The sequence below is a fragment of the Delphinus delphis genome, chromosome 17, assembly GCF_949987515.2.
Source record: "Delphinus delphis chromosome 17, mDelDel1.2, whole genome shotgun sequence".
Classification (NCBI taxonomy): Eukaryota; Metazoa; Chordata; class Mammalia; order Artiodactyla; family Delphinidae; genus Delphinus; species Delphinus delphis.
Genome location: NC_082699.1, coordinates 35,757,846 through 35,775,990, shown reverse-complemented (window position 1 = coordinate 35,775,990; position 18,145 = coordinate 35,757,846). Strand labels below are relative to the sequence as shown.

Sequence of the window (18,145 nt, the reverse complement as noted above, 5' to 3'; positions counted from 1 at the left end):
CTGATTGAATAGATCTGAAGTGGGATTTTGCATTTCTAGCAAGATTCCACATAAAACTGATCCTGCTGGTTCGTGGACCATACGTTAGGTAGCAGTGTTGTAAATGTCTGATAATTGTTGATCCTAACCTCCATGACAAAGTTGATTATATAAGAAGCCAAATTTACATAAATAAGACATTATTTTATAGGTTAATTTCTGCATGAGAAAATGCATGTATCAATGTGGTAGGCAGAATTATGGCCTTCCAAATGCATCCACATCCTGTAAATATCTTATGTTACATGTCAAAGGGTAATTAATGCTGCAGATGGAATTAAGGTTGCTAATAAACTGACCTTCAGATAAGGATATCCTGGATTGTCTAGGTGTACCCAGTGTAATCACAAGGGTCCTTTAAACATGGAGGATGGAAGCAAAAGATCATAATCAGAAAGAGATTTCCCTGCTGACTCTGAAAATGAAGCATTTGAGCCAAGAATTCAGGAAGCTTTTAGAAGGTGGAAAAGTTAAGAAAACCAAATTGTTCTCTAGAACCTCCAGAAAGAAATGCAGCTCTACTGACATCTCAGTTTTAGCCCTGTGGGCCTCATTTCAAACTTCTGATCTCTAAAACTATGGGATAATAAATTTTTCTTGTAGGAAATAAAGTTTTCTTCAATAACACAAACTGACCACTGAAGAAATAGACACAAAATGGTATTACTTGCTTACAGACTGATATCTTGCACAAACAAAATGGATAAAAATGCGTCTATGGATATTTCTTCTTGAGTACTTTTATTATTATTACCATAATATTTAAGATTAAGGTATCATTTTTGTAATGATAGCAGCTTTTATTAATTTTTATGTAGCAAGTAATAAATTAGACACTTGTACATCAATTATGTTATCAATATAATCATGATTTTTTTTTGACATTTTACTATCAAGAAAGCAGCAAATAGACCTTTAAAACTTTGCCCAAGCTCATGCGATAGCAAACACTAAATGTGACACACACCCAGGTCTATCTAACTTCCAAGCCTTTGTTTTTAACCAGGCTGCTCTATTATCAGATTACCTGTTCACATTTTATTTGGTAATGAAATGCTAGGCAATGTAAGAGATATACTAATTAGAGGGCATTGTAGAACCTAGCTTGGAAGAAACTTAAAAGATTGTTTAATCTAAATATTAATTACATGGAAAATAATTTTCAATATTTGAGTAACTAAATTTTATAGTCTTTTCCTCAGAGTGCTTATTTTCATTTCATTGTAAATTCAGAACATTTATCCTTCTCTTACAGTCTTTTTACAACTTAAAAATGAACAGAATCTTTAACAATAACCTTGGTTACATAGTAATATAGCAATAAATCACAGTATGTGTTGAGGCACAGAAAGTTAAATGTCTTGCCCTAATATTTGCTGATATTATTTGCTGATAATATTTGCCCTAATATTTTCAGTAGTAAAGTAAGAATTACATTGGAAATGTAATCAGTAACAAATGATCACTTCTGAGTCCCCTTCATTAGTAATATGAGAAGCATAAGCATAGACAGAAATTATTACCTGTGGCAACGTGACGTCCCATTCCAAATATGGCATAAATGATGGCAGGAAACAGAGACCCATACAAACCAAACACGGGGTGCACAGATGAGAGAACAGCAAAGGCCAACCCTATGAAGAAGAACCAGAGTAAATAGAACCATCTTATAACCCCAAGATACAGTCCATTACAAAGTAGAATGGATATTGGTTTATTTAATATGAAAGGAATTATGATTTAATTATTCTACTTGCTCAGTGAAAGACTAGCATCATTGTCCTAAATAACAGAAAATTCACTTATTAGCTCATATTTACATTTCAATTCTAAAACCATTCTTTTTGGCCTACTACTTTTTACTTGATTACAGAGATGGCTACAAGAAGACATTAGCTCGGAGTGTCTTCCTGGTAAAAGTGAGAATCATTTTCACATGTTCATTCTATTCACACAATAGCATCTGTGAGATAGGCAGAACCAGTAGCAATACCACTGACAAATAAGAAGCCTGACATGAAATGTAATTAAGGCTGGGGCAAAAAGGATTCACACATTCAAAGGTGCCTGGTTGGCTGGCTAGCTGGCTGGCCCAAGATTGTGTATCCCAGTATTGGGCCAGTGTGTGAATTCATGAATGTCTCATAACTGGACCCCAGCCTGTATTCAGGTACAATTTCTTAGAGTGAAAACAACTCAACTTTGCTTATTCAAAGAATAAATAAGGTGTACCTTAAAACTGTTAATTTTTGTTCTCCTTAGATACTACTGCCTGCACAGTTTGTTTGTCACAGGCACATAGAAAATTTTCCTAGACATGTCTAAATTACCACTAGCCATTTAAACGTGACCAAAGTGTGCATGAGTATAAATTGATTAAAGTGATCTTGTTTGCCGCTGATCCTTGGCATTAAACAGGTAGTTCTGAGGCAGGAGATAGATGGACTCCAGGATAGAGATTTACAACTTGCCTGCCTGTTTACATTCCCTGGGGAGAGGAAAAGATGGGCTTCAGGCTGGACACTTACAACTAGCCTCCTGTTTATATTTCCTGAGACAGGACATAAGTGGGCTCCAGGTTAGATATTTACAACCAGCCTCCTGTTCGCACTTTGAAATAGAAATAACAACAGAACTGGTTAAATAGCTAGGCTTTGTCTCCTGAGGACACTCTAAGATAACAGTCATGGCAGGAACAGAGAGGGGTTAAACCCTGTCCGAGTAAAGATCAAGAGGTCATGCATTTCCCATCCTTGGGGCAAGGGAGACACTGCACATGCGCAGAAAGGCTCAAAAAGGAGGGGGCACCACCCCATAATATGTGACTCTAAGGCCACTCTTGGGCTGAAATCCATTTTGGAAAAAAGTTGGGCATGCATATTGGGAAGCATCCTATGGCAGGTCAGGTGTGGAAGAAGAAACCAGATAATTGACCAAAGGTAAACAAAGACCCTGAAGAACTGCCCTATATAAGTGACTTAACCACCTCTTTACCGCTTTCCTCATTAGGGAGGATGCCCACACCCTTTCTCTCTGGATGTACGTCTCTGCCTTGCTTCTATCTTAACTAAACAATTTCTTTGTGTTCTATCTCACTTGTTGTGCTATGTCTCTAATAATAAACTTTGTACCTGTTTTTACAGTTTTTGCCTCCATGAGAAATACATTTTTAACTGGGGGCGAGAACCAAGGAAAAATAACTTCTAGCCTCTAGCCCTTGGTGGTCTGGTGGCTAAAGTTCCTGGTTTTCATCCAGGCTACCCAGGTTCAATTCCTGGGCAGGGAATTAAGCCACCGCTCACTGCTGCCTCTCCAAGATCAGTTCAGCTAGGTTCTGATAATCCACTCAAGTTTACATGGTTTAATGATAGCCATTTGATTGAGCATAATGGACTTGACAAGCTACAAAAAGATTTGAGGAAGGAGCTGGCATTAGAACCTAGATTACCTGAACATTAGGCCAGTTAATTATTCACACTATGGAGCCTGGCAATCTGGTTCCCATATCAGTACTTTTTACTGTTTAACTTTTACTATTTTAAAGTTAAGTTTAATCTCTTTAAAATAAATAAACTCTAGTTTTACATCAAATATTTTGTTTCAAGAAGTACAAGATATTTCAGTTACAGTTAAAATGCATGAAAGATCTACCAATAACCAGTTCCTTCTTCAGTGTTAAAAACCTGCTTGGGTTGCTTGTTTGCTGACAATGTATTCCTAAAAGTCTGGTGAAGACAAATAAAAAGTTGTTATAGAAGAGTTACTGGCAGAGGCTGCTCTAGAATTTCACACAGGCAGGATGTGAGGCAGCAATCTTGCTGCTGAGAAAGGTCGTGTGAAAGTGCAGGTCTCCAAGCCAGGTTAGCATTGTAAAGCTAAACTTTCCCCCACCCCAATAACAAACAACTCCTGGCATTTATTATAGTGTAAGCAACTGTGTAAGAATATTGTGTGCATTAAATCAGTCATATGGAAAGCTAAAAAGCAACTTTTTCTCATCCATTTTCAGAATGAGTTACTTGATAAAAATTACCTATCAAGAGACAGAAATACAGAGTGCTTCCAAGTAAGAAAAAATGTTGCCCACATTTCAGATCACCCAGATCTACTAAATCAGTGATGGGGGGAAAGGGAAATATGTATGTGGCATATTTAACAAAAGCACCTTGGCTGAATTGCACGGACACTAAATTCTGAAAGATGTGGTAAATACCAACAGAATCAAGTTTGCCAGAAGTACCCTATTTGGCTACATTTCTACTCCACCTGCAACAGCAAACGTAAATACAAAACTAGAAGCAGTCAGAATGGCCATCATCAAAAAATCTAGAAACAGTAAATGCTGGAGAGGGTCTGGAGAAAAGGGAACACTCTTGCACTGCTGGTGGGAATGTGAATTTGTACAGCCACTATGGAGAGCAGTATGGAGGTTCCTTAAAAAACTACAAGTAGAACTACCATATGACCCAGCAATCCCACTATTGGGCATACACCCTAAGAAAACCATAATTCAAAAAGAGTCATGTACCAAAATGTTCATTGCAGCTCTATTTACAATAGCCTGGAGATGGAAACAACCTAAGTGTCCATCATCGGATGAATGGATAAAGAAGATGTGACACATATATACAATGGAATATTACTCAGCCATAAAAATAAACGAAATTGAGCTATTTGTAATGAGGTGGATGGACCTAGAGTCTGTCATACAGAGTGAAGTAAGTCAGAAAGAGAAAGACAAATACCGTATGCTAACACATATATATAGACACAGACCTACTAGAGAATGGACATGAGGATATGGGGAAGGGGAAGGGGAAGCTGTGACAAAGCGAGAGAGTGGCATGGACATATATACACTACCAAACGTAAAATAGATAGCTAGTGGGAAGCAGCCACATAGCACAGGGAAATCAGCTTGGTGGTTTGTGACAACCTAGAGGGGTGGGATAGGGAGGGTGGGAGGGAGGAAGACTCAAGAGGGAAGAGATATGGGAACATATGTATATGCATTCACTTTGTTATAAAGCAGAAACTAACACACCATTGTAAAGCAATTATACTCCAATAAAGATGTAAAAAAAAAAAAAAACTAGAAGCAGCTGGATTCTCTCCTCTTGCCTTGTGAATAGGTACTTTTTGTCTGCTTTATTACAAAACTCATCTCTCTCTCTCTGTTCATCCCAAGTGAAATCTATAAAAAATTAGTTCAAAAACAGAATTTCTTTGGATCTCATATTCCTATCAAATTAAAATAGGAATAATCATGGAAAACATTTCTAACTGCAATCTTTAAAAGATCTCTAGACCTATAAACGCAAAATATCACCTCAGTAGATTTTACAAGAATGATCTCAAAGACCAGAAATCATGTAGACACTTCCTTAATCTCAAATGACACTGATACTGAGCTTTCACATTAAGCAAATGTTGTACACTCTCATTGAGAATCTACTTCTCTGCTAATATGACAATGAACAATGGCCAAAATGAAGGAATGAACTAATTCAGAAATACAATGCTTTAAATTTCAAGTACCCCTTCCATAGATAAAAACTAAAAAACCCAAACCACCCTCCCATACCCACCTCCAAAAAGGAGAGGAAACAGCATAAAGTTTTCTTTCTCTGATTCATTTATTATTCTGGTTCATACTGTAACCAACATACATATTTTCATACAAACTAAAATATGTTAAATCCTCCAAAAATAATGAAAATACTAACTAGTTAGAGTCACTTACAAATTAGTAGAATTATCTACACTTTTCTCCATGTTTAATAAAACAGGGTGTTCAATTCAATCAGAGCAGAATTAGAACTCTCTATTACTTTGGGGGAAAATTGCTGCAAATACTGATAGATATTTGTATTATTTAATCTCACTTAGATAAGAGCAAAAGCAGCACAACAAACAAAAGTATAGAAGAATAAAAACAAAATGGGGGGCTTCCCTGGTGGTGCAGTAGTTGGGAATCTGCCTGCCGATGCAGGGGACACAGGTTCGAGCCCTGGTCTGGGAAGATCCCATATGCCGCGGAGCAATTAAGCCCGTGAGCCACGGCTACTGAGCCTGCGTGTCTGGAGCCTGTGCTCTGCAACGGGAGAGGCCGCAACGGTGAGGGGTCCGCGCACAGTGATGAAGAGTGGCCCCCACTTGCCACAACTGGAGAGGGCCCTCACACAGAAACGAAGACCCAACACAGCCAAAAATAAATAAATAAATTTATTAAAAATAAAAAAAAATTGGGTATTAGGGCAAAGGGTGTCAAAAGGGGACAGAGGAGGAATGAGAGGAGAAACGGAGAGAGACAGAGATTGATTGATTGATTGGAGGAGAAAACCCATAATGAGATCTTTAGATAGCTGATTTTTTAAAAAAATCAAAAATCATGTATTGGTAATGCAAGTCTGATATATCCATTAAAGAATGATCACTAGAAGACTTTGAAAGATGCAATTTTTAAGAAAACATGTTTTATAGGTGTGATAACGGTTATTAAAGTAGAAGAAACTCCATATTCCCATGTCAATATTATCAGCAGTTTCAGGGCTTATGAACACTCCCCACCTTTTGAGGGACCCTGAGTGTGAAGTTGGACATTTACCACTGGCAACACTTGCTCCTTCAACCCAGGCTACTGTGAAAATGGTTTCCCTAGACAGAGTGCCTGACCCCTGCTAAGGAAGAACACAAAAGCAGGTAGTTAGCTCACTCTGCCTCTGCACTAACCACAATCTCTTGGCTGAGATTGCTAGAAAGTGACCAATCACTGCTAGTGAGAATGAGAACTGTTTATCACAGAGATGATATGTTATATTTTAAGCTACATATTTTTATTTCAGCTTCAGACCAGTTTTATTTGGATTTGTATGATAGCAATTATTTAGAAAATTAAAGAAACCTGGAACTGCAAAAGATCATGTCTAGAAATTGAATAGTGTATCTGAAGTTGTTAATTGGTGCTGGAACTACATACAGAGAGCTGCTCTACTGGGGACTTTATATTTTCTTGGCTTAGTGACCTCACTTCTTTATTGAGAGCCCAGGCAGCTAAGACTCAGAGGCACTGGTTTATTCCCCTCAAGCATGAACACAAGAACAGCAGTATTTCATAGACTGTAGCATTTAGTTATGGAGCTTCAAATACTACCCAGAAAACTACAGTTACCACAACTCAATGAAACAACTATTCCAGTAGAATTCACTGCTCCCAGAATGTCAATCCTTTTCATGAAACACCTTTGGGCTTTCTTAGGGGTTGAACTGTTCCCCACTCTGATTCATATGTTGAAATCCTAATTCCTAGCACCTCAGAATATGGCTTTATTTGGAAATAGGGTCATTGCAGATGTAATTGTGTAGGAATTCACAAGGTTGTAGGATGCAGTCATCCCAGAATACAGTGGGTTTATAATCCAATATGACTGATAAAAGAATGCCATATGAAGAAACATAAGCACACAGGAAGAATGCCATACAAAGATGAAGGCAGAAATCAGGATAATTATTCTGCATGCCAAGAACACCAAAAGTTGCCAGCAAACCACCAGAAGCTAGGGGAGTGGCACATTAACAAATTATCCCTCACAGCTCTCAGAAGATATCAACACTGCTCATACCTCGACTTTAGAATTCTAGCCTCCAGAACTGTGGGGCAATAAATTTCTGTTGTTTAAGTCACCCAGCTTATGGTATTTTGTTACAGGACCCCTAGCAAACATACAAGTATTAGTTTTTGGAAGGAGCAGAAAGTAAGAGGTCATTTGATGCTGTGGTGTTCAATCTCACATTCTGAACAGGACTGAAACACTTATCCTTAAAAAATATTAAATAATATTTCCAACTTTGAACTTCCAATTCATAATCCCTAAATCTATATAATATCATTAAAAATTTGTATTTTGAATCATCTCAAATAGCATCTAAGCAATTTAGTTCCTAAATAATGAGTGTCTAGAAATTAAGTTGCTAAATGTTAAAGATAGTCTTCTGAAGACTGCTTACTCAAAACTCAGAAGTGAAAGGTAAAGTCCCATTCAATCTCTATTATACATGGTACCATCACTAGAAGTTGTGTTGGCAGGAGTCTCAAGGGCACTATTCTTAGTACTCAGCTTCTATAACTTTAAGGAAATGGAGCTTACTGAGTGTCTAAAGGCAAATGTGAGTAAATTTGGGCCAACCACATTTGGAACAGTGGTCAGTCTTTCAAGGCTTTGTAGAACTGAGTTTCTACAAGAAGTAAATTCTTCCACAAGAAGTAATACAAGTTAATTGTCTCATTACTTTCTCCAATTTCTGGTACACAAGAAAGAAAATAGTTGTAAAAATACTAAGAAAGCTGAACCCATGCTGACCTGCTCAAGCAAAGCTCTTACAGGTTCTTGGCCTCTGCAGCCAGCCCACATCTAACTTCACCTGCTGCTAGATCATTCAGTAACCTTGTGTAAATTAGAAAAAGGGACCCCCTGCTAGATGATCTAACCAACTTTATTTGTGAACAATAACTGAGGAAATGCCACTCTCCAAAACCACTGATAGCTTTCCCCTATCTTCTACAAAAATGGGAAGCTTTGGTCAATTCTGAAAATGTTCATTTCTCAAAATCATGTTAAAACACTGGATTCATGTTTTGGAAGTTGCCAAAGAGAAACCAAACAATGATTTTCAATTCTAAATGTTGATCTCACAGGTGAATTACTGCATTTGGCTATAGTAGAAGAGGAGATATTTATTTTAAAACCAAAGATAAGATTTTTATCCTAATAAGTCAGACTACATGATAAATCATAGCATTATCCCACCAGAGTGCATCCCTGTGCACAATCACAAGGGAGCTAAGCTGGATCCAGGGAAGAGTCCACCATCATTGAAGAGCTTCCTATGCATTCCTGTTCACATTTGGGAGGGGACAGCTCAGTGGTGTGGCACCAACCTCTCTGGCCCTGACCCAGCCTCTAACCAAGGTGCACACACTGGGGAAAAAGTAAAATCAGCATGGAAGTTCAACCCCAAGCCCTCAGGCCATAGCTACCTCCCACCTTCACCTCAAACCAAGGTGGAGACTGCCATCACACTCGAGAAACCCAACTTTGCTACTGCTCCAGCCCCTCAGGCCCCAAACCCAATTGGACTGTGATGACCACTGAGCATAGTAGAAGCCTGACTTGCACCTGGCTCTGGCTCAGGCCCCTCCAACTCCAGACCACCCACTAAGGTGGTGGCTGCCAGCACAGAGGAAGAGGAGCTCACGATAACCTCAGATACAGTTCTCCCACCAAAGACACGGGCACATGCAGACTACATAGGGATGCTCATACACAAGGACACTGGGAACATGCAGACTGCATAGGGATGCCTTCAAGATCAGGATAGGTAAGTGTTTCGCAACATTTCATAGAGTGAGAGAAAGTTAAACAAATTAAGAAGACAGAAGAATATGTTTCACATGAAAAAATAAGAAAAAATCCCTGAAAAAAACCTAATGAAACAGAGATAATTTACCTAATAAAGAGTTCAAAGCAATACTAATAAGAATGCTAACTGAACTAGGGAAAAGGACAGATTAACATAACGAGAATTTTAACAAAGAACTGGAAAATATTATAAAGAATCAGTCAGAGCTAAAGAAACAATAACTGAAATTAAAAATACACAGGAGGGAATTAATAGCAGATTAGGTGATACAGAAAAATGCATAAGTAATCTGCAATACATAATAATGGAATTCACACAGTCAGGAAAGCAAAACAAAAAACAAATTAAAAATAATGAGGACAGTTTAAGAGACCTCTGGTACAACATCAAGCATACTAACATTCACATTATAGGGGTTCCAGAAGGAGAAGAGAGAGAGAAAAGAGTTCAAAAAATATTTGATGAAATTATGACTAAAAACTGAAGAATTAAACAGATGTCCAGGTACAGGAAGAACAGAGAGTCTCAAATAAGATGAAGTTAAAGAGACCCACACAAAGATATATCATAACTAAAATGGCAAAAGGTAAAGATTTAAAGACAGCAAAAGGAAAAAAAGAGTCACATACAAGGGAAACCCCAGAAGACTATAAGCAGATTTTTCAGCAGCAACTGCAGGCCAGAAGGGAGTGGTGTAATATAATTAAAGTCCGGAAAGAAAAAAAATGTACAACCTAGGATACCGTCTCCAGCAAGGTTATCAATCAAAACTGAAGAAGCTATAACTTCTTAGAGAAGCAAAAAATTAAAGTGTTCATCAATACTAAATTGACCTGACAAGAAATGTTAAAGGGTCTTCTTTAAGTGAAAAAGAAAAGGCCACAACAATAAACAAGAAATTACAGGAGGGGGAAAATTCCACTGGTAAAGGAAAATTTAAAGACTGTGGTTCAATGATTGAAATAAGCTAGTACCAAGGTTAAAGACAAAATTTGAAAAATCAGCTATGATTACAATAAACAGTTAAGGGACCGACATGAAGATGTAAAATATGACATCAAAAATACAAAGTACTGTTGTGGGGAAGGAGAAAAATATGGAACTTTTAGAATGTGTTTAAGTTAAATAAGTATCAGTTTAAAATAAGTAGATATAGTTATAGTTCAATATATATTAACTCTATGGTAACCAGTAATCAAAAACTCACAATAGATATACAAAAACTAGAGAGAAAGGAACATAAACATAATACTAAAGAAAATCATCAAACCACAAGTGAAGATACTAAAAGAAGAAGAAAAGAACAGAGAAGAACTACAGGAAAACAAATAACAAAATGGCAATAAGTATATAACAAACAATCAATTTAAATGTAAATGCACTAAATGTACCAATCAAAAGACATAGGGTGGCTGATTTTATAAAACAAAACCAAAAACACCATTATATATGCTTCCTACAAGAGATTCACTTCAGAGCTAAGAAACACACAGACTGAAACTGAGGGGATAGAAAATGATATTCCATGCAACAGGAAATGAAAAGAAAGCTCAGGTAGCACTATTCATATCAAAGTGAACTTTAAAACAAAGTTTATAATAAAAGATAATGAAGGATATTATATAATAGCAAATCAATCAGTACAAAAAGATGAAACAATATTCACAAACATATATGCACCTAATGTAAGAGCACCTAAATATATAAAGCAAATATTAACAGACACAAGGAGAAATTGACAGTAACACAATAATAGCAGGGGACTTTAACACCCCACATACATCAATGGACAGATCATCCAGACAGAAAAATCAATAAGGAAAGAGTGGCCTTAAATAACACAGTAGACCAGTGGGACTTAATAGATATCTACAGTACATTCAATCCCAAAACAGCAGAATACACATTCTTTTCAAGTGCACATGGAATTTCTTCAGGGTAGATCATATGGTAGGCCAGAAAACATGTCTCAACAACCTTAAGAGGATAGAAATTATATCAAGCATCTTTTCCAACTACAATGGTGTGAAACTAGAAATCAATTATAGAAATAAAAATGGAAAAACACAAACATGGGGAGACTAAACAACATGCTACTAAAAAACCAATGTATCAATGAAGAAATCAAAGTGGGAACCAGAAAATACCTTGAGATGAATGAAAATGAAAACACAAATTTCCAAAGTCTATGAGACACAGCAAAAGCAGTTCTAAGAGAAGATTATAGTGATTAATCCCTACCTCAAGAAACAAGAAAAATCTCAAATAAACAACCTAATCTACCATCTAAACGAATTAGAAAAAGAAAAACAAGCAAAGCCCCAAAGTAAGCAGCAGGAAGGGAATAGGAAAGATCAGAGAGGAAATAAATAGAAACGAAAAAGCAACAGAAAAAGAATCAATGAAACCAAAAACTGGTTTTTTGAAAGGATAAACAAAATTAATAAACCTTCAGCCAGGCTCACTAAGATGAAAAGAGAGGAATTAGAAAAAGAACAAACAAGCTCAAAGTCAGCAGAAGAAAGGAAATAATAAAGACCAGAGAATAAATAAATAAAATAGAGATCAAAAAGGCAATAGAATAGATCAAAGAAAATAAGAACTGGTTTTTGAAAGGATAAACAAAATTAATAAATCTTTAGCCAGGCTCACTAAGAAGAAAAGAGAGGACCCTAATAAACAAAATAAGAAATGAAAGAGGAGAAATAACAACCAATACCACAGAGACACAAAAAACTGTAAGAGAATAATATGAACAGTTATATACCAACAAATTAGACAACCTAGAAGAAATGGTCAAATTTCTAGAAACATACAACCTACAAAGACTGAATCAAGAAGAAACAGACAATCTGAACAGACTGATTACTAGAACTGAAGTTGAATTTGTAATAAAAAATTCCCAGCAACAAAAAAGTGCAAGACTGGACTGCTTCACAGGGAAATTCTACCAAAATATAAAGAAGAGAAAACACATATCCTTCTCAAAGTATTCAAAAAACTGAAGAGGATAGAACACTCCCAAATTCATTCTATAAGGCCCAATTACCATGATACCAAAACCAGACACTAAAAAAGAGAAAAGGAAATTACAGGTCAATATCTTTGATGAATATAGATGCAAAAGTCTTCAACAAAATGTTAGCAAACCGAATCCAACAATATAGAAAAAGATCATAAACGATGATTGACTTGGATTTATTCCAGGGATGCAAGGATGGTTCAACATCTACAAATCAATCAATGTGATACATCATATTAACAAAAGGAAGGATAAATATCACGTGATCATCTCAAGAGACACAGAAAGAGCATTTGACAAAAATTCAACATTGATTCATGATAAAAACTCTCATCAAAGTTGGTATAGAGAGAACATATCTCAACAAATAAGGTTATTTATGACAAACACACAGCTAACATCATACTCAATGGTGAAAAACTAAAAGTTTTTCCTCTATTTTCAGGATAAGACAAGGATGCCCACTCTCTCACTTCTATTTAACATAGTATTGGAAGTCCTAGCCACAGAAATCAGACAAGAAAAATAAGTAAAAGTTATCCAATTTGGAAGGGAAGAAGTAAAACCATCACTATTTGCAGAATGGCATGATCCTTTATATAATAAAACCCTAAAGTCTCCACCAAAAACTATTAAAACTAATATATAAATTCAGAGAAGTTGCAGGATACAAGATTAACATACAGAAATCTGTTGCTTTTCTATACACTAATAATGAACTCACAGAAAGAGAAATTAAGAAAAGAATCCCATTTAAAATCACATCAAAAATAATAAAATACCTAAGAATACACTTAACCAATGAGGTGAAAGACCTGTACACTGAAAACTATAAAACATGAAGGAAATTGAAGATGATAGAAAGAAATGAAAAGATATCCTGTGCTCTTGGATTGGAAGAATTAATATTGTTAAAATGGCCATACTACCTAAAGCAATTTACAGATTCAATGTAATCCATATCAAAACAACTATGACATTTTTCAAAGCTAAAACAAATAATCCTAAAATTTGTATGGAACCACCAAAGACCCCAAATAGTCAAAGCAATCTTGAGGAAAAAGAACAAAGTTGGAAGTATCGTGCTCCCTGACTTCAGAATATACTACAAAGCCACAGTAATCAAAACAGTATGTTGCTGGCACATAAACAGACACATAGATCAATGGAATGGAATAGAGAGACCAGAAATAAACCCATGCACACATGGTCAATTAATCTATGATCAAAATATACAATGGGGAAAAGACAGTCTCTTCAAAAATTGGTGATGGAAAAAGTGGACAGCTACATGTAAAAAATGAAGTTAGAACATTTTCTCACACCATGTACAAAAATAAATTCAAAATGGATTAAAGACCTAAATGTAAGACCAGAAACCATAAAATTCCTAGAAGAACATAGGCAGTATGCTCTTTGACATAAGTCTTAGCAATATATTTTTGGATCTGTCACTTCAGACAAGGAAAACAAAAGTAAAAATAAACAAATGGGACCTAATTAAACTTAAAAGCTTTTGCACAGCAAAGAAAACCATCGACAAAATGAAAAGACAACCTACTAAATGGGAGAAGATATTTACAAATATGTCTGATAAGCGGTTAATATCCAAAATATAGAAATAGGTCATACAACTCAACAATAACAAAAAAAAATAAACACCCAATTTAAAAATGGGCAGAAGACCTGAATAGGCATTCTTCCATAGAAGACATACAGGTGACCAACAAGCACATGAAAAGATATTCAACATCACTAAGCATTAGGAAAATGTAAATCAAAACAACAATGAGCTATCACCTCACACCTGTCAGAATGGCTATAGTCAAAAAACAACAAATAATAAATTTTGGCGAGGATATGGAGAAAAGGAACCTTAGTTCACTGTTGGTAGGAATGTAAATTGGTACAGCCACTATGGAAACCAATATGGGGGTTCCTTAAAAAATGAAAAATAGAACTACCATATGATCCAGCAACTTCATTCCTTGGTATATATCCAAAGAAAATGAAAACACTAATCAGAAAACATATATACACCCAATGTTCATAGCAACATTATTTTTATAATAGCCAAGATATGGAAGCAAACTAAGTGCCCGTCAACAGAAGAATATAAAAAGAAGTGGTATATATACAGAATGGAATATTACCCATTAAAAAGAATGAAATCTGGACCTAGAGGGTATTATGCTTAGTGAAGTCAGTCAGATAGAGAAAGACAAATACTACATGATCTCACTTATATGTGGAATCTAAAAAATAAAATGAATGAATACAATAAAATAGAAACAGACTCATAGATACAGAGAACAAAGTAGTGGTCACCAGTGGGGAGAGGGGTGGTAAGAGGGACAAGACAGGGGAAGTGGATTAAGAGATGCAAAGTACTAGATACTGTGGACAAAGAATGTTGCCTGCCATATCAGTAAATAAAAGATATTGCAGCCATCAGGCCATCAGCCACTGCAGCTGCCATCCCCGAAGGTGCATCATGGAGAAAAAAACATGTAGACACTGTCTCTAAACAGTTAAGGTGCATATCAAAGGAATAATTTCATTAAGGCCAGACTCTTGCATCTTTCCATACATAGAAAAGTGCTAAATTCAATAGCTTGAGATGTCCTTTTTTTTTTCTCAAAAACTCCTATATATCCTGCTCCTCCCATCCCCTTTGAAACCGTCCCTCAGAGCTATCCGAGAGGCTGTCTCCTGGGCTTTAGTCCTCAGTAAGTCTGCCAAGTAAATCATAATTCTCAACTTTTAGGTTGTGCATTTTTTTCAGTCAACAATATAAAATAAATAAGATACAAGGATATAATGTACAACACGGGAAATATAACCAATATTTTATAATAACTTTAAATGGAATATAACCTATAAAAATATCAAATCATTATGTTGTACACCTGAAACTAATATAACATTGTAAATCAACTATACTTCAATAAACAAATAAATATTTTTTAAAAAATCATAGCATTATCCAAAAAACACCCCCTCATTAAACGTATTGCATATGAATAAAAGTTAGCCATTGACAAAAAATTATTTCTTAGAAAGACTGGGTGTTAGTAGTGGAAATGACAGAGTGATATCTTGAATACTGAGCATCAGAGGTATTTTTGTATGCTTCTCAGAACTTATTCTGAGCCTAGAATTGCTAAAAATTTATGCACTTAAAAGTTCTCAGGGACTTCCCTGATGGTCCAGTGGTTAAGACTTTGCTTCCCAATGCAGGAAGGACAGGTTTAATCCCTAGTTGGGGGAACTAAGATCCCACGTGCTTCATGGCCAAAAAACCAAAACATAAAACAGAAGCAATATTGCAAAAAATTCAATAAAAACTTTTAAAAAAATGGTCCACATCAAAAAAAAATTTTTTTTAAAGTTCTCATTGCAAGGAATAAGGACTAAGTACCAATAATTCCATAAATAAAAGAAAGAGTTTAGAATTGGAGAAAATACTAGCAATGAGCCCCAACAAAAGGAAATGAAAGATTAAATCCTGTGCTGCATTCCTTAATCACCGACTTAAGGTTCATATGGAAGGCAAGGTGAACTTGAGACACTTTTCTAGGTTAACAATTAGAAAGAAGGATGGTTACTCAAGGAAATATGAAGGTATTGTGCAATTCTCTTCTCCCTCCCTCCAACTCTCTCTCCCTCTCTCCCTCCTTTTTCCTCCTAACCTTCTTCTCTTTCTCTGAGAGAAAGTTTTATATTAATATCAGTTAATTTTAATTAATATCAGTTTTATATTTTCTCTGATTCAAAGGAGGTGGTGGAAATATTTAGAATCTCTTAACATTGGGACAGTGGGAAGATAAGAATCTTGAGTCACTACAAATGGCCTATCAGCTACACATTTCATTTCTTCTTCAAATGAAGTTATTTGTCCCAGGAATAGAGGCAAACATGCATTTATAAATCTGATAATGAAAGCTCATTTTGGATATGTGCCCACACACGCAAATACAAAGTCAGGAGCTGCACACCGTGTGGAATGCTTCTGGGCAGGTTACTGACAGACTGAACTAAGGGCATTCCGTGTGCTACACAGGCCACTGACTTTTAGCTCCTCCAGAGAAGTGGGCCTAGACATACCCTTACTCGATACATGGATTCTGTTTGGAAAAACCTCTGAGGCCTTAGAAATCAAAGTTAATTAGTTACTGCTGACTCCTACATGTTGCTGAGAATATTCACTTCTCAATTCTAGATAGGGTATATAACCTTTATAGGGTAAACAAAATGGACATGTGCTCCAAGTTGATCAAGTCGCCCACCATAGCTTTAGGCTAACTGAAATTTTCTTGAGTCAGATTTTACTAATAAAGTGATACATGTATAGAACTTCAAAGCCTCCGTGTTTCTGTATTTCCTATGCTCCCATAGGATGAAATCCTTGTCTACAACATGGGAACAATGTCACTCACCTGCCTCAGTGTTTGAACAAGCCATTAGCTCCTGTTACTGTAAGATGTTTGCTATGTTTTAGCCACCCAATTCCATTGTTCCTTCTTTCATTAGCAGCACACTAATTTCCTTCAAGAAGTCACTCTTTCCACCTGAAGTACATGGGCTGAGAATAAGGGAATTGACCTCTACCCCAAATCTAGGCATGGCCACATGACTCATCCCAGCCAATAGGAGGTTTGCACTCCCCTCACCATAATATCTGGTTTAGAGAAGGGCACAGGATGCATGTATGTTCAGTGAAATCTCATTATACTTTTATTGGAATTGTTAGATGAATACATAGTTACATAAGAATTACATTGGAATGTATACCTAATGCTGTGTATTACAATACTTTATGTGCTGATTAAACATGGAAATGACCTGAATGCCCATCAGTATGAAGATGGTTAATAAATTCTGGTACAATGATGTTATGGAATATCATGCAGCTGTTGAAAAGATTGAATTAGAACCATAGCCATTAATCCACTATATATTGTTAGACATGACAGGTTTCAGGCTTATATTTTTTTGTATATACTTTACATAAAAATCCAAGAACAAGGCTACTGGTGTTTCTTATACATCTTTGAAAGATACTTTTTCACCTTGTACAATGAGTTCATAAACCTATACAACTTAATTTTTGATATAGACTTTTTAAAGCAATATGAACATTATCATGAATGTTATAGAAGCCTTTAGAAGATTTTTTTCTAATGGAAACAAGATAATGAAGTTTCCTTTTTAAGTGATCAAAGTAACAGTTATATGGAAGACACACTAGATTGGTGGAAAAAAAGAACAGTTAGGAAGTTACTGCTGATATCCAGATAGTCGCAATAGCGAAAAAGACACCATTTCTCAAGGAAATATAGTTCCATCATATATAAATAGATGTTACTCAGACACATTTAAAAAAACAAATCAGTTCCACTGCCCTTGGCTTTAGCAAAGAACCCTTTCTTCCTAGAACATGTCAGAGGTCTAAAGTTGATTGATTAAATATGAGCAGGAAATGACAGGAACCTCCTAAAAGACAACTAAAGTCCTGGATTAAGTCACTCAAAGAGAGTGGTCAGATTAGAGTAAGATGAGCAGAAGGCTGGAGGCCTTGGTCAACATCAGAATTCAAGGAGTGAAGGAATTGTCAGATGCATAGAAAAAGAACTAGAAGAAAAGAGTATAAAAAAGCCAGGG

At 36.0% G+C, this 18,145-nt stretch overlaps 1 protein-coding gene across 1 annotated transcript in view; it reads right to left on the bottom strand.

Annotated features, from left to right (window-relative positions):
- SLC26A7 (solute carrier family 26 member 7) overlaps nucleotides 1–18,145 on the bottom strand; it is a 179,801-nt gene that overhangs the window by 138,037 nt on the left and 23,619 nt on the right. The window contains exon 2 of the mRNA XM_060035211.1: nucleotides 1,563–1,673. Within this exon, the coding sequence (XP_059891194.1) occupies nucleotides 1,563–1,673 (111 nt within the window). The remainder of the gene's footprint in view (nucleotides 1–1,562; nucleotides 1,674–18,145) is intronic.